This window comes from Rhinoraja longicauda, chromosome 36 (assembly GCF_053455715.1).
Source record: "Rhinoraja longicauda isolate Sanriku21f chromosome 36, sRhiLon1.1, whole genome shotgun sequence".
Classification (NCBI taxonomy): domain Eukaryota; kingdom Metazoa; phylum Chordata; class Chondrichthyes; order Rajiformes; family Arhynchobatidae; genus Rhinoraja; species Rhinoraja longicauda.
Window position 1 is genome coordinate 8528987 of NC_135988.1, and position 25866 is coordinate 8554852.

A 25866-nucleotide genomic window follows, 5' to 3' on the forward strand; every position below is an offset into this window, starting at 1 on the left:
GTCTCTTTTCACCCCATGGCCAATGAAGTACTTACCTTGGTTTAGTTTAGTTTAGTTTAGAGATACAGCGCGGAAACAAGCCCTGTCAGAGTTTGTATGTTCTCCCCATGACTTGCATGGGTTTTCTCTGGTCGCTCGTTAGTTTAGAGATACAGCGCGGAAACAGGCCCTTCGGCCCATCGAGTCTGCGCCGACCGAACAGCGATCGCCGTACACTAACGCTATCCTACACATAGTTAATTCAGAAACAACGGTTCTGAACTTAAAGAAAGGTAACTTTGAGGTTATGAGACGTGAATTGGCCAAGATTGACTGGTAATTGATTCTTAAAGGGTTGACGGTGGATATGCAATGGAAGGCATTTAAAGACCGCATGGATGAACTACAACAATTGTTCATCCCAGTTTGGCAAAAGAATAAATCAGGGAAGGTAGTGCATCCGTGGCTAACAAGGGAAATTAGGGATAGTATCAAAACAAAAGATGAAGCATACAAATTAGCAAGAAAAAGCAGCCTACCAGAGGACTGTGAAAAATTCAGAGTCCAGCAGAGGAGGACAAAGGGCTTAATTAGGAAAGGGAAAATAGATTATGAAAGAAAACTGGCAGGGAACATAAAAACTGACTGCAAAAGCTTTTATAGATATGTGAAGAGAAAAAGGTTAGTTAAAACAAATTTAGGTCCCTTGCAGTCAGAAACAGGTGAATTGATCATGGGGAACAAGGACATGGCAGACCAATTGAATAACTACTTTGGTTCTGTTTACACTAAGGAAGACATAAATAATCTGCCGGAAACAGCAGGGGACCGGGGGTCAAATGAGATGGAGGAACTGAGTGAAATCCAGGTTAGTCGGGAAGTGGTGTTAGGTAAATTGAATGGATTAACGGCCGATAAATCCCCAGGGCCAGATAGGCTGCATCCCAGAGTGCTTAAGGAGGTATCCCCAGAAATAGTGGATGCATTAGTGGTAATTTTTCAAAACTCTTTAGATTCTGGAGTAGTTCCTGAGGATTGGAGGGTAGCTAATGTAACGCCACTTTTCAAAAAGGGAGGGAGAGAGAAAACGGGGAATTACAGAGCAGTTAGTCTAACATCGGTAGTGGGGAAAATGCTAGTCAGTTATTAAAGATGGGATAGCAGCACATTTGGAAAGTGGTGAAATCATTGGACAAAGTCAGCATGGATTTATGAAAGGTAAATCATGTAGAATTTTTCGAGGATGTAACTAGTAGAGTGGATAAGGGAGAACCAGTGGATGTGTTATATGTGGACTTCCAGAAGGCTTTCGACAAGGTCCCACATAAGTATGCAAATATTAGTATGCAAACTTGAAGCACACGGTATTGTGTGTTCAGTATTGATGTGGATAGAGAACTGGCTGGCAAACAGGAAGCAAAGAGTAGGAATAAACGGGTCCTTTTCAGAATGGCAGGCAGTGACTAGTGGGGTACCGCAAGGCTCAGTGCTGGGACCCCAGCTATTTAAAAGATATATTAATGATTTGGACGAGGGAATTGAATACAACATCTCCAAATTTGCGGATGACACGAAGCTGGGGGGCAGTGTTAGCTGTGAGGAGGATGCTAGGAGGCTGCAAGGTGACTTGGATAGGTTAGGTGAGTGGGCAAATGCATGGCAGATGCAGTATAATGTGGATAAATGTGAGGTTATCCACTTTGGTGGCAAGAACAGGAAAGCAGACTATTATCTGAATGGTGGCCGATTAGGAAAAGGGGAGATGCAACGAGACCTGGGTGTCGTGGTACACCAGTCATTGAAAGTGGGCATGCAGGTGCAGCAGGCACTGAAGAAAGCGAATGGTATGTTAGCATTCATAGCAAAAGGATTTGAGTATAGGAGCAGGGAGGTTCTACTGCAGTTGTACAGGGCATTGGTGAGACCACACCTGGAGTATTGTGTATAGTTTTGGTCTCCTAATCTGAGGAAAGACATTCTTGCCATAGAGGGAGTACAGAGAAGGTTCACCAGATTGATTCCTGGGATGGCAGGACTTTCATATGAGGAAAGACTGGATAGACTCGGCTTGTACTCACTGGAATTTAGAAGATTGAGGGGGGATCTTATAGAAACTTACAAAATTCTTAAGGGTTAACAGGCTAGATGCAGGAAGATTGTTCCCGATGTTGGGGAAGTCCAGAACAAGGGGTCACAGTTTAAGGATAAGGGGGAAGTCTTTTAGGACCGAGATGAGAACGTTTTTTTTCACACGGAGAGTGGTGAATCTGTGGAATTCTCTGCCACATTAGGTAGTTGAGGCCAGTTCAATGGCTATATTTAAGAGAGAGTTAGATGTGGCCCTTGTGGCTAAAGGGATCAGGGGGTATGGAGAGAAGGCAGGTACAGGATACTGAGTTGGATGATCAGCCATGATCATATTGAATGGCGGTGCAGGCTCAAAGGGCCGAATGGCCTACTCCTGCACCTACTTTCTATGTATCTGTGTTTCTACACACCAGGAACAAATTTCAATTTTTGTAAAAACTGAAACTAATTAACTTACAAACCTGTACGTCTTTGGCATATGGGAGGAAACTGGAGCACCCGGAGAAAACCCAGAAGAACGTACAAACCCGGTACAGACAGCAGCCGAGATCGGGATCGAACCTGGGTCTCTCGTACTATAAGGCAGCAACTCTACCACTGTGCCACCGTGCAGCCCCTGAAGTCTAGTTGCAGTGGTAGTGCACAAAGTGTACAGTTTGCACACAATAGTGGCAGCCTAATTATTTGAGAGATGTACTGTAACAATATGAACAGACGTCAAATTTATTGAAATTGTGGCAGCTCTTATCTTACTCCTAACTGCCCTGTACTGATCCCACATTCCTTGTTTCCATTTTAAGAGAGGACCTTTGATCCAGCTGGCAGCAAGGCAAATTGTTTGCAGAGTCACAACGTACACAGGAGGGGAAACAGACTCTTCGGCCCAACTCATCCGTGCTAACCAATGTAGACCTGAGCTAGTCCCATTTGTCATTTGTTAGGTCCATATCCCTCTAAACCTTTCTTATCCATGTACCTGTCCAAACTGTCTTTTCAACATTGTAATTGTACCACTTCCTCATGGCAGCTTGTTCCACATAGCCACCATTCTCAGTGTGAGAACGTTGCCTCTCACATACCCTTATAATCTTGCCTCTTTCACCCTAAACCTGTGCCATCTTGTCGGGGAAAAGACTGTGTCCATTCACCTTACCTTTATCTCTCATGATCCCATAAACTTCAAGAAGGTCAGCCCTCAATCTTCTATGCTCCAGAGAAAAAAGTCCTCCAACTTAGGTAGCCCCTTTGTGGATCTTTCCTGCATTCTTTGCAGCTTAATGGCATCTCATTTCGATTAGTACGTGTATCAGGGGTTATGGGGATAAGGAAGGAGAATGGGGTTGAAAGGGAAAGATAGACCAGCCATGATGGAATGGCAGAGTAGACTTGATGGGCCAAAGGGCCTAATTCTGCTCCTATAACTATTGAAGTTATGAACTTATCCTTCCGATAGCTTGGTGACTAAAAGTCAACACAATACATCACCATCAAAAAGCCCCAATTCCTGTGAAAGCCCCCATTCACTGATGCAAGCATGACTAACACCATTTTTTTCACCACTATGTGTACCCGTGTCATGACTGGTCAGGTTGAATTGCTTGTTCCCAGTGTTGCACTTTCCACATGACTGTTCAGTGTCAGTGTGATGTTTCTGTGACATCTCTCAACCAACAAAAGTTCCCAAAGTTCTCGACAGAAGCAGAATATATCGAACCATACCAAACAAACAGAGCAATATCAGGCAGAGCGGTAGAGCCATTGCCTTATAGCACCAGAGACCCAGGTTCGATCCCGACTACGGGTGCTTGTCACTACGGAGTTTGTACGTTCTCCCCGTGACATGCGTGGGTTTTCTCCGAGATCTTCGGTTTACTCCCACACTCCAAGGCCTGTAGCGTTCCGGTTTGTAGATTAATTGGCTTGGTACATTTCCACCCTGGGGAAAAAGGTTCTGACTGTCTACCCTATCTGTGCCTCTCAACATTTTATGTACTTCTATCAACTCTAGAATGTGTAGGATAGTGTTAATGTGTGGGGATCGCTGGTTGGCACAGACTCGGTGGGCCGAAGGGCCTGTTTCCACACTGTATCTCTAAACTAAAACTAAATAAATATCGACCTACATAGAGGTCGATAGAGGTCTGAAGCATCTCATAGGAAAACTATCAGTCTAAATATTTGTGGTTGAGTGTCTGAACTCGAACAATCCATCTCCGCCTGTCAAGTTGCGCAGTTGTGGAATCCTCAGAACTTTCTCACTGCCTCCCCCCCTTCAAAATCTCCTCGTTGACAAAGCTCTTTGTCGCGAGTCGAATATTTTCATATGTCATTGGGTGTTGAATATTGTTTGATTAATCTCCTGTGTACCAGAGACTGGGGTTGGTAGCAGAGGGTGTGAATTGTGGTATATCACGTAAGGAATGGGGACATACAGCACAGAAAGGCCATTTGGCCCATCCTCTCATCCTCCTGAGCTCCAGCGAGTACAGGTCCAGTGCTGTCAAACACTCATCATACGTTAGCCCGATCTTCCCTGGGATCATTCTTGTAAACCTCCTCTGGACCCTCTCCAGAGCCAGCACACCCTTCCTCAGATGTGTGATATCCCTCAGATATCTGCCTCACCAGAGTTGCTCACAATACTCCAAATACAGTCTGACCAGTGCCTTATAAATTAGTCTCAGCATTACACCTGTTTTTATGTTCTAGTCCTCTCGAAATAATCGCTAACATTGCATTTGTCTTCCTTACTACCGATTAAACTTGCAAATTAAAGTAGAGAAGTTAGGCCAGATGGCCAAATGTTTTATTGGAAAAGGATAGGTTTTAAGGTGGAGAGGGGCAGGGAGGGTGTGGGAGAAGAACCCAGAGCATAAGACCTGAAGGAACATCCGCCATTGGGGACGTGAATGAGGACACAGGGCCCGAACTGGAGGATCTACAAGGGGTGATATACAGAGAGGAAGTGGCGAAGGAAGGGGGAGATTACAGGGGTGGTTCGGGGGCTCGCTCATGAGGGAGTGCTGGGAGGAGTGGGATCGTGACCTCTGACCTTACCTAAGGGCACCCCAAGAGGAAGCTCAAACCCCCATCCCTCCCCACACCCCCCCCCCCCCACACACACCCCCACCCGCCCCCCCCCCCCCCCCCACCAGATGGCAGACAAGGGAAGAGTTGATAGAAGTACACAAAATGTTGAGAGGCATAGATAGGGTAGACAGTCAGAACCTTTTTCCCCTGGGTGGAAATGTCCAACACTAGAGGGCAACGCTATAAGGTGAGAGGGGGAAATTCTAATGGTTCAATGATGCTTTATTGTCAAGTGGAGATGTGGGGGGGGGGGAAGTTTTTTTTTACACAGAGCAGTGGAGGCTTGGAAGCATTGCCAGAGTTGGTGGTGGAGGCAGATATGATAGTGGCGTTTAAGAGGCTTTTAGAAAGGGACACGGAGGTGCAGGGAATAGAGGGATATGGATCATGTGCAGGCAGATGAGTTTGACTTGGCATATTTTTCGGCACACTCTGGGGTAAAGGGTCTGTTCCTGTGCTGCGACTGTTCTATGTTCTACCTCATGATCACGTAGCCCAGGCGTTCCCCACTTGGAGAGTTGGAGAGTTAGCTGAAGGGGAAGTCACAGTCCAGCGATCTGCAGTGAGGCGGCAGGGAGGGGAGAACATTACATGTGGTTTTTAATCTTCCTGGAAGCCCAGAGCTGGCTGCACGATAAAGGAGGAGGCTGGCTTGCCACTGGCAGGCTGCCCAGCCAAGATAGAGGGTCGCCCGCCTCACGGAACACGCTCAGAATTTTCTCCAGTCCACCCAGCCGAGCTCTTGAGAACGACGAAGGGCTTCAGCTGGGGAGACGCGGAGATTATGGTTCTCCAGGGTCTTTGTACAAGGTTTACAGAGCACGATTTCCAGTGTCCGTGGCTGAATACTGGTTGACGTTTTGTTGGGGAACATTCTCCACGATGTTGGTTAATGAGAACGCCGCAAATGAAGGGGGGAACCCGGCTGGGGGGGGGGGGGGGGTTGAGGCGCCAAGAGGGGTGGGAGGCACCGAGCACGAAGGGAGGGGGGGGAATCCAGTTGGGTGGGGGTCACCATGAATGAACAAAGTGGGGACCCAGGCAGGGGGTGGCACTGAGAATGAAGGGGGGGCAGTGAGGAGGGGGCACCAAGAACAAGGGGGAACCCGACAAGGGGGGGGGAGATTCAGCACGAACAAAGGGGGAACTCGGTAGGGTGGGGGAGGGGCACCAAGAACAACGGGGGGGGGGGGGTCAAGAACAAGGAGAGACCAGTTAGGGTAAGGGGGGGTCACCGAGGACAAAGGGGGGGGGGGCGACAGGGGTGGCACTGAGAACAAAGCGGGGAGCACACAGTGGGGAGCTGCCTGTTGGCATGAGCGAGGCAGGCAGTCAATACCTTTGTAACGTTGTCAGTACCAAAACATGGCGACACTTATGTACTATAGATAATAGGTGCAGGAGGAGGCCATTCGGCCCTTCGAGCCAGCACCGCCATTCAATGTGATCATGGCTGATCATTCTCAATCAGTACCCCGTTCCTGCCTTCTCCCCATAACCCCTGACTCCGCTATCCTTAAGAGCTCTATCCAGCTCTCTCTTGAATGCATTCAGAGAATTGGCCTCCACTGCCCTCTGAGGCAGAGAATTCCCCAGATTCACAACTCTCTGACTAGGTTTTTCCTCATCTCAGTTCTAAATGGCCTACCCCTTATTCTTAAACTGTGGCCCCTGGTTCTGGACTCCCCCAACATTGGGAACATGTTTCCTTTCTCTAACGTGTCCAACCCCTTAATAATCTTATACGTTTTGATAAGATCCCCTCTCATCCTTCTAAATTCCAGTGTATACAAGCCCAGGCCAATTTACATTTATACCAATCCAAACCTGTACACCTTCAGAGTGTGCGAGGAAACTGAAGATCTCAGAGAACACCCATGCAGGTCACGGAGAGCGTGCAGACTCCGTACAGACAGCACGAGTGGTGAGGATCGAACCTGGGTCTCTGGCACTGTAAGGCAGTAGCTCTATCGCTGCGTTGCACAACTGTGCCACCATTGCCGCCAACAATGTGCCTGTTAATTGGCCATTGTAAATTGCCTCCGGTGTAGCTGAGTGGTAGAATCTGACGGAGTTGATAAGAATGTGGGGAGGATAACAATTGTGATTACTGAGAATTAGTGTAGCTGATGGTCAGCACAGACTTGATGGGCCAAAGGGTCTGTTTCTCTGCTGTGACGTTGCATGGCTCTCCATGACTAGGTCAGAGCATTGACTACAGAAGTTGGGAGGTCATGTTGCAGTTATATAAGAAGTTGGCGAAGCTGCATTTAGAGTATTGTGTTCAGTTTGAGGCACCATGTTGTTGGAATGATGTTGTTCAACTGGAAAAGATGCAGAGAAGATTTATGAGGATGTGCCAGCACTCAAGGGTCTGAGCTATAGGGAAAGTTGGAGCAGGTTAGGACTCTATTCCTTGGAGCACAGGGGGATGAGGGGTGATCTTATAGAGGTGTATAAAATCATGAGAGGAATAGACTGGGTAGAAGCACAGAGTTTCTTGCCCAGAGTAGGGGAATCGAGAACCAGAGGACATAGGTTTAAGGTGAGAGGGGATAGATTTAGTAAGATCCAGAGGGGTAACTTTTTTACACAAAGGATGGTGGATGTATGGAATGAGCTGCCAGAGGAGGTAGTGGAGGCAGGTACGATCGCAAAGTTTCAGAAAGATTTGGACGGGTACATGGATTGGACAGGTTTAGAGGTATATGGGCTAAATGCAGGCTGGTGGGGTTAGTGTAGATGAGACATGTTGGTCGTTGTGGGCAAGTTGGGCCAAAGGGCCTGTTTTCAGGCTGGTTGACTCTATTACTAACCAAAGCAGAGGAGACATCACCGGTAACTCTTTTATTATGCAGTAGTTTTTTTGTTTGCAATTCCAAGTAAATAACCAACCTTGAGATGCACAGCTGTAGTTTTCAGGACTGTACAAAGCAGATGGGTCTGGGAGGTACAAAGACTCAGGCATGGACCATAACAAAGTGCTGAGCTTTTGGATTTGACAGCGGCTGTTGCCTGTTAACCCTTCAACTGCGGTGTGACTTTCACTACCTCTCATCCCGTGAAATGAGATGTGGCCTCCGCTTCTGAGGACTCGTGCCGCAAGAGTAAAATAAAACAAACGAGTGACCCTGAATGTCATGCGGCCCTCTTTGGCTTCGAGATCCTGTACTGGGTCACTCTCTCCCTCCGGCCCTGGCAAAGAGCCAGATGGACCTGCGGCAGAGGCCAGGCTTGCCCGAACCTGCTGACCACCGTCTGCCGCAGGGGCTGAGAGAGACACAGCCGGGGACTGAAGCCAAGCCAGGGTTTGTGTGTGTGTGTGTGTTTGGGTGTCTACGTCTGTGTGTGTGTCTGTCTGTGTGTGACTGTGTGTGTGCATATTTGTGTGTGCATGTCAGTGTGTGACTATGTCTGTGCATGCACATCTGTGTCTGTGTGTGACTGTGTCTGTCTGTGACTGTGTCTCTCTGTGTGATTGAGCATATTTGTGTGTGCATGTCAGTGTGTGACTATGTCTGTGCATGAACATGTGTCTGTCTGTGACTGTGTCTGTGTGCGCAAATTTGTGTGTGCATGTCTGTGTGTGACTGTCTGTCTGTGACTGTCTGTATGTCATTGAGCATATTTGTGTGTGCATGTCTGTGTGTGACTGTGTGCGCAAATTTGTGTGTGCATGTCCGAATGTGACATGTCTATGCGTGCACATCTATATTTGTGTGTGATTGCGTCTGTGTGTGCAAGTCTGTGTGTGACTGTGTGTTCAATTGTGTCTGCGTGTGTATGTGTTTGTGTGTGTATGTGTCTGTGTGTGACTGTGTATGTGTGTACATGTATTTGGGTGTGTCTGTGCCCATGTTCTGTGCCCATGTTTCAGTGTGTGTATGTGTGTCAGTGTCTCTGTACGCTTGTATCTCTGTGTGTTTCAGTATATGTGTCAGTGTGCCTGTGTTTGTAGGTGTGTGTATATGTGTATGTGTCTGTATATGTATACATGCACGCACACATTCAAGGTTGTGTGTGCATGGGGCTGCATGCTTGTATGGATCAATCTTTGGTTGCATGCGTGTTTTGTTGTGCGTAAGCATGTGTGCACATTTGCGTGTTTACATGTGTATCCCTGTGGATTTCCGTGCATGTGAACTATGCATCTGCATGTGGGCACACATGCAAACGCCATGTGCATACGTCCATGTGTATCGGTGAGCATGCGTGTTTGCGCACTTGTTTGCATCCGATCGGTGTGTGTTTTAACATGCATGTGTGCACCTGAGTGTGTGTGTGTGTGCGCGTGTGCGTGTGCGTGTGTGTGTGTGGTTTTTGATGTTGGAGGCTCATGTTCGAGGTGTTGCTGCTTCTTTGATGGGAGAGCACCTCACGCCAGAGAATTATTTTACCCCCGCGGCCCGCGTTGATCCTGGAAGTGGAAGTGTAACAGCAACTTTGGATTGGACCGTGTCACTCTCTGCCATTGACAGTATCATTGGGCATCTCCTTCGGGAAGCGTTGCTGCAGAGACCAGTTCCTCGGCCCCCTGCGCTACCAGTTGGACAGATGGTTGCTGATCAGTCCGGGAAAGTGGTCAAACTGCTCCTCCGTCTCCACATTCAAGGAGCCACCTGGCAGAGGCAGAAAGAGAAAGAAGGTTAAATGCACACTGCATGAAGTTGCGTAGGAAAATAAAAACTGCAGATGCTGGTTCAAATCGAAGGTAGACACAAAATGCTGGAGTAACTCAGCGGGTCAGGCAGCATCTCGGGAGAGAAGGAATGGGTGACGTTTCGGGTCGAGACCCTTCTTCAGACTGATGTATGGGGGGGGGGGGGCGGGACAAAGATAGGATGTAGTAGGAGACAGGAAGACAGAGGGAGAACTGGGAAGGGGGAGGGGAAAGAGAGGGACTATCTGAAGTTAGAGAATTCAGTGTTCATACCGCTGGGGTGTAGACTGCCCAAGTGAAATATGAGATGCTGTTCGGGTCTCACTATGCAATTTGCGCGGGCCTCACTATGACAATGGAGGAGGTCCAGGACAGAAATGGGAATGGGAGGGGGAGTTGAAGTGCTGAGCCACTGGGAGATCAGGTTGGTTAAGGCGGACTGAGCGAAGGTGTTGAGCGAAACGATCGCCGAGCTTGCGCTTGGTCTCGCCGATGTAGAGAAGTTGACATCTGGAACAGCGGATATAATAGATGAGGTTGGAGGAGGTGCAGGTGAACCTCTGCCTCATCTGGAAAGACTGTTTGGGTCCTTGGATGGAGTCGAGGGGGGAGGTAAAGGGACAGGTGTTGCATCTCCTACATGGAGTTGTGGTCACCAAGTGTGAGTTCATTAGTTCATAAGTCACAGGAGCAGAATTCGGCCCATTAAGTCTGCTTTAGATTAGTTTTAGAGATACAGAGCGAAAACAGGCCCTTTGGCCCATCGAGTCCGTGCCTACCAGCGATCACCTCGTACACTAGCACTATCCTACACCCACTAAGGACAATTTATGATTTTTGTACCGAAGCCAATTAACTTACAAACCTATACGTCTTTGGAGTGTGGGAGGAGACCGAAGCATTGGGGGAAAACCCACGTGGCCATGGGGAGAACGTACAAACTCTGTACAGACAGCACCCGTAGGTAGAATCAAACCCAGGTCTCTGGAGCTGTGAGGCAGCAACTCTACCGCTGCGCAACCGTGCCACTACTCTTCCATTCAATCATGGCTGATCTATCTTTCCCTCTCAACCCCATCCTCTTGCCTTCTTCCCATAACATTTGGATACCCTTAGAGCTTAGAGATACAATGTGTAAACAGGCCCCTGGGTCCATCAAGTCCACGCCAGCCATCGATTGCCTATTCACTTTAGTTCTATGTTATCCCAGTTTCACGTCCTACACACTATGGGCAAATTACAGAAGCCAAATAACCTGCAAACCTGCATGTCTTTGGAATGTGGGAAGAAACCGGAGCACCCGGAAAAAACCCACATGCTTTTTTTAGATTTAGATTTAGAGATACAGCGCGGAAACAGGCCCTTCGGCCCACCGAGTCCGTGCCGCCCAGCGATCCCCGCACATTAACACTATCCTGCACACACTAGGGACAATTTTTACATTTTACCCAGCCAATTAACCTACATACCTGTACGTCTTTGGAGTGTGGGAGGAAACCGAAGATCTCGGAGAAAACCCACGCAGGTCACGGGGAGAACGTACAAACTCCGTACAGAAGGCGCCCGTAGTCAGGATCGAACCTGAGCCTCCGGCGCTGCATTCGCTGTAAGGCAGCAACTCTACCGCTGCGCCACCGTGCCGCCGGTGGTCACGGAGAGAACGTACCAACTCTGTACAGACAGCACCCACAGTCAGGATCGAACCTGGGTTCATGCACTGTGAGGCAGCAACTCTACCGCTACGCCACAGTGCCACCCACAACCCAAGTATGGACGTGGGTTGTGCAAGTGACATGCTGCTTTAAGTGACACAAAGAGGAGAATAATTAATTATAGAGAGAAAAACGAAAGAAAATAACATTCTGGAACAGTGAGATGCAGCTGGCTGAACTTCAGAAGGAAAAGAGAAAGCTGGCAATACCCACCAGGTCAGGCAGCATCTGTGAGGAGAAACCCTGAGTTTATGTTACTGCTGCAAGTGATGTATCTTACATCAGAATTGACTAGTTCTAACACAAACAGAAAAGGCTGGTTATCTGAAATTGTTGAGTTCAATATGAACTCCAGGGGTTATTAGGTGAAGACAAGGAGGTTTAGTTTAGTTTAGAGATACAGCGCGGAAACAGGCCCTTCGGCCCAACGAGTCCGCGCCGTCCAGCGATCCCCGCACATTAACACTATCCTACACACACTAGGGACAATTTTTACATTTTACCCAGTCAATTAACCTACATACCTGTACGTCTTTGGAGGGTGGGAGGAAACTGAAGATCTCGGAGAAAACCCACACAGGTCACGGGGAGAACGTACAAACTCCGTACAGACGGCGCCCGTAGTCAGGATCGAACCTGAGTCTCCGACGCTGCATTCGCTATAAGGCAGCAACTCTACCGCTGCGCCACCGTGCCGCTAACTCCGTACAGACAGCACCAATGGTCTGGATTGAACCTGGGTCCCTGGCGCTGTAAGATAATTCTACTGTTGCGCCACCGTGCCATCCAATATTCCTCGAGTTTAATGGAACAGTGCAGGTGGACAAGCAGAACTGAGTGGGAGTAGTAAGAAGAATTAAATAAACAGGGGACACCACACTCAGGGTCACTTGCAGTCAGAACAGAGGACACGTTGGGAAGCTAGTGGTTATAGATTCATAGAGCTTGGAAACAGGCCCTTCAGCCCTACTTGCTGACCAAGATGCCCCATCTACACTGGTCCCACCTGCCCACATCCCGCTAAACCTTTCCTTACCATGTGCCTGTCCAAATGTCTTTTAGTTATTATTATGGAACCTGCCTCGACTACCACCTCTGGCAGCTTGTTCCACATATCCACCACCTAGTGGTGGGAATGGGAGGGTGTTTATGTGCACGACAAAATATCGAACCAAGCCTGGTGTCTCTTGGCCCAGAAGGTGGGTGGTCAGCCTGGGAGAGCAGTGGGAGCTCCTCGGATGGCTCGGTCCAAACACACACAGTGGCAGTAACCTGCCCAAGATTGTCCACTTGGCAGGGACAATCAGCTCCTCCAGTGTCACACCATGAGATGGAGCCAGAATCTCAGCATGTCCTAGGGGTAGAGGTTTCACCACCTGCCTCTGTTTAGAGGGACACGGTTGTACTTCATACGGACAAGTCATAGAGTCTTACAGTATGGAAACAGGCCTTTCGACTCAACTTGCCCACATCGGCCAATCCACACTAGTCCCACCCATATCCCACTAAACCCGTCCAATCCATGTACCAGTCTAAATGTTTCTTGAACGTTGTGATAGTTCAAGCCTCAACTACCTCCTCTGGCAGCTCGTTGCATATACTTTTTCAGTCAGAGAGTTGTGAATCTGTGGAATTCTCTGCCTCAGAAGGCAGTGGAGGCCAATTCTCTGAATGCATTCAAGAGAGAGCTAGATAGAGCTCTTGATAGCGGAGTCAGGGGGTATGGGGAGAAGGCAGGAACGGGGTACTGATTGAGAATGATCAGCCATGATCACATTGAATAGCGGTGCTGGCTCGAAGGGCTGAATGGCCTCCTCCTGCACCTATTGTGTATTGTCTATATACTTACCACTCATTGCGTGACAAAGTGACCCCCTCAGATTCTTATTAAACCTGACCTTAAACCTATGTCCTCCGGTTCTCGATTCCCCGACTCTGGGCAAGAGACTCTGTGCGGTCCACACACTCGAAAAGATCGCCCTCACCCTCCTGTGCTCCAAGGAATAGAGTCCCAAGCCCTGCTCAGCCCCTCCCCGTAGGTCATGCCCTCGAGACCAGGCAACATCAGGTAGCCGAAAGGAACTTGTTTGATTTCTGGTTGAAGTTCGGAGTCAGCGCGAGGCTCACCGATGTGGCAGTTGTAAGACCAGACGCGATGTCCATCGAACTTGCAGCGGCACTTCACCACGTTGTTGGTGTAGTCGGACTCTGCCACCTCGAAGTTGGGGTTGACGATGACCTGTGGAGGACAGCGAAACGTCGGTTGGGTTTCCAGACCACTGACACGCACAAGCACACGCACACTTGGACATACGCAAAGGTATACACGCGAACATGCATGCTGACGTGGAAGCACACAGGCCCTTTGCTGAAGGGCTCTCTGTCCAGTGTGACTCTATCTATTAGCCAGTATGGCAAAAGCTCAGAGTTCCTCTATGAAATTCAAGGCACACAAATTTGATTCCACCTATTTCTGTCATGGTAAACACGGTTTCTTTAGCATCTATTTTCAATTAGATAGCCCACAAGAAACATGAAATTCGCCAAAAAATAGTGCTGAGCTGGTTTACACAGCAATGATGTGCTAGAGCCAGTTCCAAAATAAACTTTGCCCACTTTAGCACAGCTGGAAACACTTGGTTTTCAGTCAGGGAAGGGTGTCAGCCCTTGAACATGCACTGCGGCTACCAAAGAGGAGACAGAGGCTGCAGGAGAAAGTGAGGCGTTCATGGAGATAGGGGGGAGACTCTGGAAGATCGGGAAGTTGTGTAGGAAAATAAATGCAGATGCTGGTACAAATCGAAGGCACCACAAAATGCTGGAGTAACTCAGCAAGGTCAGGCAGCATCTAGGAGAGAGGGAATGGGTGACGTTTCGGGTCGAGACCCTCTTCAGACTCCAGGAAGATCTGGAGATCAGCCAGGGCCTCCATTCAAAGTGACTTGGAGGACGTCAGGTCTTCAGTAGTCTCCTCCAGGAGCCAGAATCCATGCAATGTTGATCGAAACTTTATTATCATGTGCACACACACACACGCACATACGCGCACACACACACAAACACACACACACGCACACCAATGCTCCAACATGCACACACATACATGCTCACACACTCATATACACGCACACATGCACACACTGTAATCATGTATTGTATTTCCACTGAATGGTTAGCAAGCAACAAAAGCTTTTCACTGTACACGTGACAATAAACCAGACTCAAACTCAAATGCACACAGCCACATGCACACACATGCAAGCACACACGCCCATACACACACATGCACACGTGCACACAGCCACATGCACACATATACATGTACACACACCCATACACTCACATGCACACGTGCACACAGCCACATGCACACACATGCAAGCACACACGCCCATACGCACACATGCACATGGACACACACACATACACACACGCACACACAGTATGGATTAGTTCCCTGCAGGCAGGTTCACGTGCAGGGCATGCACACTTGCAAGACATGCACATATTCTGAGCATGCACACATGCAGGACAGGCTGCCGTGCAGGCCAGGCTCACCTGCAGCACGTACTCGCCCGGTTCTACGTCAGTGATGTCGATCCACTGGCAGTCGATGTCGTGTCGGTACGTGTCCCAGCAGCCCGCCGTGATGCCCTGCTCACCAAAGTTGGCACACTGGTAGTTCTTCCTATCCTCTGAAATGCAGGAAAACCAACATTAACATGAGGTGAGGAAAACAGCAAGGGAGCGCAGAAGGAAACAAGGTGAGAGGTAAAGGGTAGAAGAGAGACACAGAGAGATGAAATGAGAAAGAGAGAGAGAGAGAAAGGGGGAGAGAGATTGAGAAGGGGGAGAGGGAAAGAGAAAGGAGAGAGAAAGAGAAAGGAGAGAGAAAGAGAAAGAGAAAGGAGAGAGAAATGAGAGAGAAAGAGAGAGAAAGAGAGACATTGTGTGAGAAAATAGAAAGGGGGAGGGAGAGAGGGAGGGGAAAGTGTGAGGGGGAGAGAGGAAGGAGAGAGAGAGAGAGAGAGAGAGAGAGAGAGAGAGAGAGAGAGAGGGGCGGCGAGGGAGATGGAGAGAGAGGGGAAGAGGGGGAAAGTGGGGGAGTGAGGGGGAGAGAGAGAGGGAGAGAGAGAGGGAGGGAGAGAGGGAGAGGGAGAGAGAGAGAGAGAGAGAGAGAGAGAGAGAGAGAGAGGAAAAAAAAGGGAAAAAGAGAGAAAAAGAGAGAGGCATTGAGAGAAAGAGAGTGAGTGAGTGAGAGAGAGAGCAAGAGATTGTAATCAGATTACAGGGCTCAGTGTCCCTTACTTCTGGGTTTCAGATCCCACACCAGAGACAAAGGAGCCAGCTCACATTCAGTGCCAGGGAGAGGGTGCACCATACTGTCAGGTTTCATCTCCCAGATGAGACCCCAACATAAGGTTCTTGTTGGGGAAGGCACGAGGGGTTGGTCCGAAAGCTTTGGGGTCAGAAGGATGCAGCTCAGCAGAGACTTGGATGACCATGAGGGGACAGAATGAGGGAGGTTGACCAGAAACATTCATCCACTGGTAACACATAGCTGGGGTAGATTTGGCTGGTGTCACAGAGGTGAGAATAAATAACCATACTTTGTTTCCATGCGACCAAGGAAGATGCCATTTGGCCCATTGAGTCTATGCTGGCTTCCAGAGCAACCTATCAATGCCATCCGACTGATTCTCTCCCAGGTGGCACCGACTCCCGCTTGAATCTCCCACCATCCACCCATGCCGACGTGGAACAATTTACAGTGGCCATCAAACCTTCCAACCAGCACGCCGTTCAATCATAGCTGATCTATCTCTCCATCCTAACCCCATTCTCCTGTCTTCTCCCCAGAACCCCCCGACACCCGTACTAATCAGGTATGAGGAGGTACAAAGAACAAGCGAATGAAAGGGATGAAAAAGCAAATCAAGGCCAGCAAGGATGATCAGGGGAAGGTGGAACATAGAAACATAGAAACATAGAAAATAGGTGCAGGAGTAGGCCATTCGGCCCTTCGAGCCTGCACCGCCATTCAATATGATCATGGCTGATCATCCAGCTCAGTAACCTGTACCTGCCTTCTCTCCATACCCCCTGATCCCTTTAGCCACAAGGGCCACATCTAACTCCCTCTTAAATATAGCCAATTAACTGGCCTCAACTACCTTCTGTGGCAAAGAATTCCACAGACTCACCACTCTCTGTGTGAAGAAATGTTTTCTCATCTCGGTCCTAAAAGACTTCCCCCTTATCCTTAAGCTGTGACCCCTGGTTCTGGACTTCCCCAACATCGGGAACAATATTCCCGCATCTAGCCTCTGCAACCCCTTAAGAATTTTATATGTTTCTAGAAGATCCCCCCTCAGCCTAAGCCTAAGTGTGGGATGAGTGTAAATGGGTGGTTGATGGTCGGAGTGGACATGATGGTCTCAGGAGGTGTGCAATGATTCCTTGCTGTATCTGTCTATCTCAGCTGTGTTCAATGCTCATGGTGGGGGGGGGGGGGGGGGGGCGTTACCTGAGTCACACTCTGTGTCCTCGAGGCAGAAGCTGGCCTTGTGTCCCTGCGCCACCTTCGTCCCATTCAGCGAGAGCAGGTCATAGTTTGTAAAGACATCCATGCTGTGGTAGTGCCTGCAGGGCGAGCAATGAGAACAGCAGTCATTAGACAATAGGTGCAGGAGGAGGCCATTCGGCCCTTCGAGCCAGCACCGCCATTCAATGGCTGATCATTCTCAATCAGTACCCCGTTCCTGCCTTCTCCCCATACCCACTGACTCCACTATCCTTAAGAGCTCTATCCAGCTCTCTCTTGAATGCATTCAGAGAATTAGCCTCCACTGCGTTCTGAGGCAGAGAATTCCACAGATTCACAACTCTCTGACAGAAAAAGTTTTTCCTCATCTCAGTTCTAAATGGCCTACCCCTTATTCTTAAACTGTGGCCCCTGGTTCTGGACTCCCCCAACATTGGGAACATGTTTCGTGCCTCTAACGTGTCCAACCCCTTAATAATCTTATACGTTTCGATAAGATCTCCTCTCATCCTTCTAAATTCCAGTGCAGTCAGCTGCAGACGTCCTGTATGACCCGGTTAATTTTCAGTTCCCCCTGGAGGGGCACCAGGCTGCGAGGAATCCTCAAGGAAAAATAAATCTCCAGAACGAAAGCCATTGGCAGCCATTGCTGATCAACCCCAGCCCATCCTGTGGGTTCCATCAATGACCAGGTGAGGGAGGCACACTGGCGCAGTGGTAGAGATGCTGCCTTAGGGCGGCCAGAGACCCGGGCTCGATCCTGACTACCGGTGCTGTCTGTATGGAGTTTGTACGTTCTCCCCGTGACCGCGTGGGTTTTCTCCGGGTGCTCTGGTCTCCTCGCACATTCCAAAGACGTGCGGGTTTGTCGGTTAATTGGCTTCTGTAAATTGCCCCTGGCTTTTAGGTTAGAACTAGGCTGGTTGGCGCAGACTCGGTGGGCCGAACAGATGTATCTCCAAAGCGAAAACTTAAAACTTAAAACCACTGCGTTAACATTGGAAGTAAGTGTCCCATTCGCCTCCAACCCTCAGTTGTCAGTCCCACTCCAGCAGAGGTCGCTGCTTGCTACCTTTCTCGGCCCAGCTCTGCAGTACGGGCTCACTATCTCCACCTGGTGGCCGGTGGCCCGCAGTGCCGAGGATTTACACTGCAGTTGCATGCACACCACAACCCCTGGCGCTCCCACCCTCTGCTCAACCAGCAACCTGCACAGTTCACACAATGGTTCACAACCTCGCCTTCTGCAGTGTGGAAATCTCTGCTTCACTGCCAGCTCAATCGGGGGAAGGCAGGAGAATGGGGTTCGGAGTGGGAGAGACAGATCAGCCATGATTGAATGGCGGAGTAAACATGATGGGCTGAATGGCCTAATTCTACTCCTATTCCTTTTTTTTTTTTTAATCAAAAATATTTATTCAAATATTAAAATAATATATACAATACAATAAAACCAAAACAGAGCCCACCACCAGAATACTATACAAACAAATATACCAATTGAAACTAGTATACAATTATATTACAATCCCCATTCAGGATACATCCAATCCCCCGCGGTGCCCAGCGGTCCCGGAAACCCCCCAGGGTGCCCGTGGACAGCTCGTAGTCCCTCTCCAACACCACCCGGGCGCGGATGTAACCCCGGAAAAGGGGTAGGCAGCTGGCTCGGGCAGAGCCCTCTTCCGCCTGGCGCCGTGAGTCGCGGATGGCCAGTTTGGCCAGGCCCAGGAGCAACCCAACAAGGACATCTTCAGCCCTACCCTCTCCCCTACGCACAGGGTACTCCTATTCCTTATGACCTTATGATTCTGACACACACGGGTAACGTGGAATATGGACACATGTCCTGTGAGTAACATGCAAATGTGAGCAGGACCTGGGTAATCCCCTCTCTCGCCAATGTACTCAGGCTGATAGTGCAGGACTGAGAGCGAATACTTCATGCAAGGAACACTACTTGCAGCTTCAACATGCTGCAGATATGCAGTACAGGTAATTAATTAAATATAGAACACAAAACAGTGCAGGAAGGAACTGCAGGTATTGGTTTAAATCGAATTTCAATGCAAAATGCAGGAGTAACTCATCGGGACAGGCAGCATCTCATAGAGCCATAGAGTCTTAGAGTGATACAGTGTGGAAACAGGTCCTTCGGCCCAACTTGCCCACACCGGCCACATGTCCCAGCTACACTCGTCCCACCTGCTTGCGCTTGGTCCATGTCCCTCCAAACCTGTCCTATCCAAGTACCTGTTTAACTGTTTCTTAAACGCTGGGATAGTCCCAGCCTCAAATACCTCCTCTCGCAGCTCGTTCCATACACCTACCATCCTTTGTGTAAAAATGTTATTCTCGGCCCATCGTCCCATGCTAACCCAAGGACGGGGCGTTAGGCCATTGCCCATGTACCTGTGGCACTTGGCCCATCGTCCCATGCTAACCCAGGGAGGGGGCGTTAGGGCATTGCCCATGTACCTGTGGCACTCGGCCCATCGTCCCATGCTAACCCAGGGATGGGGCGTTAGGGCATTCCCCACGTACCTGTGGCACTTGGCCCATCGTCCCATGCTAACCCAGGGAGGGGGCGTTAGGCCATTGCCCACGTACCTGTGGCACTTGTGCTACCCCCAATCGGCCCATCGTCCTATGCTAACCCAGGGATGGGCGTTAGGGCATTGCCCATGTACCTGTGGCACTTGTGCTACACCCACTCGGCCCATCGTCCCATGCTAACCCAGGGAGGGGGCGTTAGGGCATCGCCCATGTACCTGTGGCACTCGGCCCATCGTCCCATGCTAACCCAGGGAGGGGGCATTAGGGCATTGCCCATGTACCTGTGGCACTCGGCCCATCGTCCCATGTTAACCCAGGGAGGGGGCGTTAAGGCATTGCCCATGTACCTGTGGCACTCGTGCCACACCCACTCGGCCCATCATCCCATGCTAACCCAGGGAGGGGGCGTTAGGGCATTGCCCACGTATCTGTGGCACTTGTGCCACACCCACTCGGCCCATCGTCCCATACTAACCCAGGAAGAGGGTGTTAGGGCATTGCCCACGTACCTGTGGCACTCATGCCACACCCAGTCCTGCCGCACGGCCTTGGGCCGGAAGTCGGCCTCGCCGTTGTTGTGGATCTGCGAGGAGAAGCGGAGCAGGCGGCGGAAGCTGGAGAGCAAGGGCTTCCCCACAGCGGAGGCGGACAGGCAGTTCTCCTCCATGGCGCAGGTCAGCATGGACATGGGCCGGTTCTCCAGGTACGTGGTCTCCTGAACGACCTGGGGATTGAGAACGATATCGGAAGCAGCTGGAAAATGAGACAGCAGAGGTGTTAAGGAGAAAGGGAAAACAACGGAAGAACTCAGCTGGTCAAGCTGCATCTGCGGAAAGAGAAACCAGTTAAACGTTGCAGGTCAGAGACCCTTCCTCAGAAGGCAGAGCAGAGGTGCTGACATTTGCAAGGATAGTTCCCATTCCCGAGATGTCGACACTCCTTCTACCAATCTTTCTTGTTCTCCCTGGATTATCATTTTCCGAGCTACCCACCAGCCTTGATATTGAACATTTTGTTGTGGAGTAAGTGAAAACTAAACTCATCCCTTGGTCCACTCACACACTGTCCAAGTGGGGACAGGAATCATACTCCAGTGCAGGAGTCCCTACTAAAGTTACCTACAGACCAGTCCTGTGGTCTGAGCCTTTGGCCTAGGTACTGTATCTGTTGTTACTAGACCAGTAATCCAGCAGAAAAAAACAAGCAAAAGCAGTAACACACGAAATGCTGGAGTAACTCAGCAAGTCAGGCAGCATCTCTGGAGAACCTGTCGGCGGGACCAAGCACGGGCTCGGCGATTGTTTCGCGGAATTCGCCTAGGCCTACGCGATCTCCCGGTTGCCAAACACTTTAACTCTCCCCTCCCACTCCCACACAGACCTTTCTGTCCTGGGCCTCCTCCACTGCCAAAGGGTGAGGCCCAATGCAAATTGGAGGAACAGCACCTCATATTTCGCTTGGACAGCTTACAACTCAGTCTGAAGAAGGGTCTCGGTCTGAAACGTCAGCTATTCCTTCTCTCCAGAGATGCTGCCTGTCCCACTGAGTCACTCCAATATCTTGTGTCTATCTTCGGTATAAACCAGCATCTGCAGTTCCTTCCAACGCATTTTGTGTCTCTCCTCCGTAAATCAGCATCTGCGGTTCATTGTTTCTACTCATGTTCCCCTCTAGTGTTGGACATTTACACCCTGAGAAAAAAGGTTCTGAATGTCTACCCTATCGATGCCCCTCATAATTTTATATACTTCCATCAAAGTTTTCCGACGCTCCAGAGAACAAATATTTATTGGGGCCGTGCAGTATTAAGCATTCAGTGTTTGACATTGGCTTTCCTTGCATCTTATACTCTAAGCACATTTTCATCCATCCAGTTGAATGGGAGTGTAGGAGTGTCGGATCAGTTGAACCAAACTGAGGAGATTAGGGACCTACCTTCAGTGCAGGAGATTCCAGCAGCAAAGCGCCCCCCTCCGTTAGAACAGTCGAGGTCTTCGCCATGGTGGCGACATTGGAAGAGAGACAGCTCTGCCCCAGAGCACTTCACTCCACTCATCACCACCTCATCTGCTGTCCGGTCACCCTCCCAGAACCAGGTGTCCTGGGGACAAATCCAACATGAAATCCAAAGAGTTTATTTCCCCCCCCCCCCCCCCCCCCAAAAATATAAACTTAATTCAGAATAAGAAAAAGAATACAAAACAAAAACAGTGCAAATACTCCCCAGCGCCCATACATTCAACAGTGTCACACTCAGTAATGTTCACACCTTCATAATGAACGAGAGAAAGCTGAACCATCTGACATGTTGTAGATATGTATGGGCCTGCGCCTTGGAAGAATGTAGAGGTTTTGCTGTCAAATTGTGCATTTGTATTTGTGATATGATGTATTGTGAAGACATCAGCTGCAAAGGGGTGTCCAGGGAGGGTGGGTGGGTGAGGGTTATTTTTGTTGTTATATATAAAGAACAAAATGGAGGGGAATGTAATGCATTACGTTTTTTCGTATTGTATCTTTCCTTCAATAAAAATAAATATTTAAGTAATGTTCACACCTATCTTTTAACAAAATGTGCTTGCCATTCACGTAGCCCACTGGAGTGATATCATACAGTCATAGAGGGATGGAAAAAGGCCCTTCGGCCCAACTTATCCATGCCAACCAACCTTCCCCATCTACACTAGTCCCACCTACTCACACTTGGCCCACATCCCTCTAAACCTTTCCTGACCATGTACCTGTCCAAATGCCTTTTAAATGCTGTTATAGCATCTGCCTCAACTACCCACTCCGGCAGCTCGTTCCATATACCCATCACCATCTGTATAAAAAAGTTGCCCCTTAGATTCCTATTAAATCTTTCCCCTCTCACCTTAAACCTATGTCCTCTGGTTCTTGATTCTCCTATTTCGGGGTAAAAGAATGTGCATCCATGCTACCCTTTTCACCTAATAATCTTACACACCTCTTTAACCCTGCACGCCAAGGAATAAAGTCCTAGCCTGCACAAACTCTCCCTCTAGCTCAGGCCCATAAGTCCCAGCAGCATCCCTGTAAATTTTCTCTGAACACTTTCCAACTTAACAACATCTTTCCTGTGGCAGAGTAACCAAACCTGAACACAAAACTCCAAACGCAGCCTCACCAACGTCTTGTACAACTGTAACACAACTTCCCAGGTTCGATACGCAATACCCTGACTGATGAAGGCCGATGTGCCGAAAGCCTTCTTGACCACCCTATGTTTGAGGTTTGCCCCCAGTGGACTGAAAGATGCCATAAACACAGAGGAGCCGAGGTGAAGACAATAGACAATAGACAATAGACAATAGGTGCAGGAGGAGGCCATTCGGCCCTTCGCGCCAGCACCACCATTCAATGTGATCATGGCTGATCATTCTCAATCAGTACCACGTTCCTGCCTTCTCCCCATACCCCCTGACTCCACTATCCTTAAGAGCTCTATCCAGCTCTCTCTTGAATGCATTCAGAGAATTGGCCTCCACTGCCTTCTGAGGCAGAGAATTCCACATATTCACAACTCTCTGACTGAAACAGTTTTTCCTCATCTCAGTTCTAAATGGCCTACCCCTTATTCTTAAACTGTGGCCCCTTGTTCTGGATTCCCCCAACATTGGGAACATGTTTCCTGCCTCTAACGTGTCCAACCCCTTAATAATCTTATACGTTTCGATAAGATCTCCTCTCATCCTTCTAAATTCCAGTGTATACAAGCCTAGTCGCTCCAGTCTTTCAACATAAGATAGTCCCGCCATTCCGGGAATTAACCTAGTAAACCTACGCTGCGCGCCCTCAATAGCAAGAATATCCTTCCCCAAATTTGGAGACCAAAACTGCACACAGTACTCCAGGTGCGGTCTCACTAGGGCCCTGTACAACTGCAGAAGGACCTCTTAGTTGTAGGGAACATCACAAGGAAAGAGCTTCCTCAGCCACCTGCCCCTCCAATTGACATTGAGGGGCATCGCATGAAGATTTGTTCCAAGCCGTTGGCCCGTATCGCCCTTGCCAGGATTAACCCACTCATCAATGCCAGCCCTCTTTCATCGTTAACGCCTCCTACCTTGCTTGTAACTCAGTACGCTAACCCAGATCGCAAAATAGGCAATTGCACAACACACAAAGGATTAAGTCATCCGGCCAAATAGTATTGTGGTTTTAGGGCTTCCCCAAAAAGGTTGGAAGGGTTGCTCGCTCCAGTAGGATACATTGCAGGAATTCATCATATGATCTGCCAACTCCTACTCTCCCTCATCTGAGATCCTCATCTTCAAATAGATCACTGGGCAAAAACATTTCCCCTCGGATTAATGAGTGGTTGTCTGTATTTATGACTCCCACAAACAGAACTCTTCCTCCAAGCACCAAACTTAAACTTTTTATAACTTTAAAGACATCTTTCAGGCTACCCTTCAGTCCGTTCTATGCTTCTAGGGTTGCAGCCTGTTTGATCTTTGCGGGTTGTGAAACAATGTTAATCCCGAGATCATCCCCTTAGTATTGTCTCTTAAGCTAAGGTACATAAGCTTGAAAGGGCGCACCACCAGACTCAGGAGTAGCTTCTTCCCCTCTGTTAGACGTTAGAGATACAGCAAGGAAACAGGCCTTTCGGCCCAACGGGTCCGTGCCGACCTGAGATCGCCCCACACACCAACACTATTCCACACACCAGGACAATTATTTTTACTGAATCCAATTAAACAACAAACCTGTACGTGTTTGGCGTGTGGGAGGAAACAGAGAAAACCCACCAGGTCGCAAGGGGAACGTACAAACTCCGCACAGGCAGCACCTGTAGTCAGGATCGACCCCGGGTCTCTGGCGCTGTAAGGCAACAACTCTACCGCTGCGACACAGTGCCGCACTTAATCAGGCTTCTGAACGGTTCTGAAAGGGTACTGCTCGATTCACCTCTACCCCACTGAGGGCATTCGACTTTGTCTGAGTTACTGATGTGCTACAATGTGTTGAGAACTATATTCGGCACCCTGTATCTTCAATGTTGTTCCATCTATTTGTAGTTGAGATTGAACAGATTGTATCTATGCGTGGAGCGTCTGATCGGTTAGGGCAGCATGTAAAACAGAGCTTTACATTGCGCCTCAGTGCAAGTGATAATAATAATAAACCTAAACCTATTTCTTTTAACAAGGGAGCAGGACGATACACAAGCCAAAGGTGTAACACAATGGTTGACAGCAGGAGCCATGTTGTACTTTCCAAGATTTCTCTTGCAGAGCGGATGTTATTACTTAATGTGCATAGCCGGCGCTCAGCTGGGGTGCTGTTGGGAACAACGCTGGTATGGTTATGGACTCCACAGCAACCTACCTGAACTGCATGGTCAGCAAAGCCCAGCCCCAGCTGCCGGCACACCACCAGAGCCTCCATGATGCCCCAGTTGTCACTGCACACCGTCCCCCAACTCAGGCTGCCATTCCTCTTCGCAAGGACCTCCACCCGCCCCTCGTAGGGAGTACGGCCTCCAGCCAGGCGGATCTGTGGGCCGCGGGTTTCAACGGCACAGGGGGGGGAGGGAAGAGGGTGGGAGATGGAGAGAAAGAGACAGAGAGAGATAGCTGAGTTATGACTGATTGATTCATGACGACGCTGCTTATTTCCAATATTCCCCATCATTGCTTCTTGAACTTTCAACAACAAGATCGGCCCAGTGCTTTTATTAATCTTAAAGGTTTACCGGCATGGGCTGTAAAGATTGGCCAACCCAGGTTGCCCTTTGAGAAGACCATTGATAAATAGCCCCAGGATCTCGACCTAACATCAATGATGGAACGGCCAAATCAGTCCATTCAAGACGACAATCATGATCCCATGGCTCAACAATGGTGGAGCCAAACAACCAACCATAGCACCACCCTTGTCTTTTGGATAATGACAATAGACAATAGGTGCAGGAGTAGGCCATTTGGCCTTTCGAGCCAGCACTACCATTCAATGTGATCATGGCTGATCATTCTCAATCAGTACCCCATTCATGCCTTCTCCCCATACCCCCTGACTCCACTATCCTTAAGAGTTCTATCTAGCTGGGGTTGGTGCTCAGTGAGTGGAGTACTGCATGATTCGTGTCGCATGGATTCGAGCAAGCAAGTGACTGGCAAAATGGAGTTGGTCAATGTTATGTTGGCTAGTTGGGATGAGATCATCTACACAGGGTATCGACATAAGGACGGACATCTTGGTTGGTAAGG

The 25866-nt window shown here is 49.1% G+C and overlaps 1 protein-coding gene across 1 annotated transcript in view; it reads right to left on the reverse strand.

Moving 5' to 3' along the window:
• Positions 1–7913: 7913 nt before the first annotated feature.
• The window catches only part of LOC144610295 (lysyl oxidase homolog 2-like), a 73478-nt gene continuing 55525 nt past the window's right edge, over positions 7914–25866 (reverse strand). The window contains exons 8-14 of the mRNA XM_078428892.1: positions 24986–25153; positions 21566–21731; positions 20140–20383; positions 17057–17172; positions 15088–15224; positions 13657–13768; positions 7914–9776 (exon numbers count right to left, since the gene is read on the reverse strand). Of these exons, the coding sequence (XP_078285018.1) occupies positions 9697–9776; positions 13657–13768; positions 15088–15224; positions 17057–17172; positions 20140–20383; positions 21566–21731; positions 24986–25153 (1023 nt within the window). The 3' untranslated portion in view covers positions 7914–9696. The remainder of the gene's footprint in view (positions 9777–13656; positions 13769–15087; positions 15225–17056; positions 17173–20139; positions 20384–21565; positions 21732–24985; positions 25154–25866) is intronic.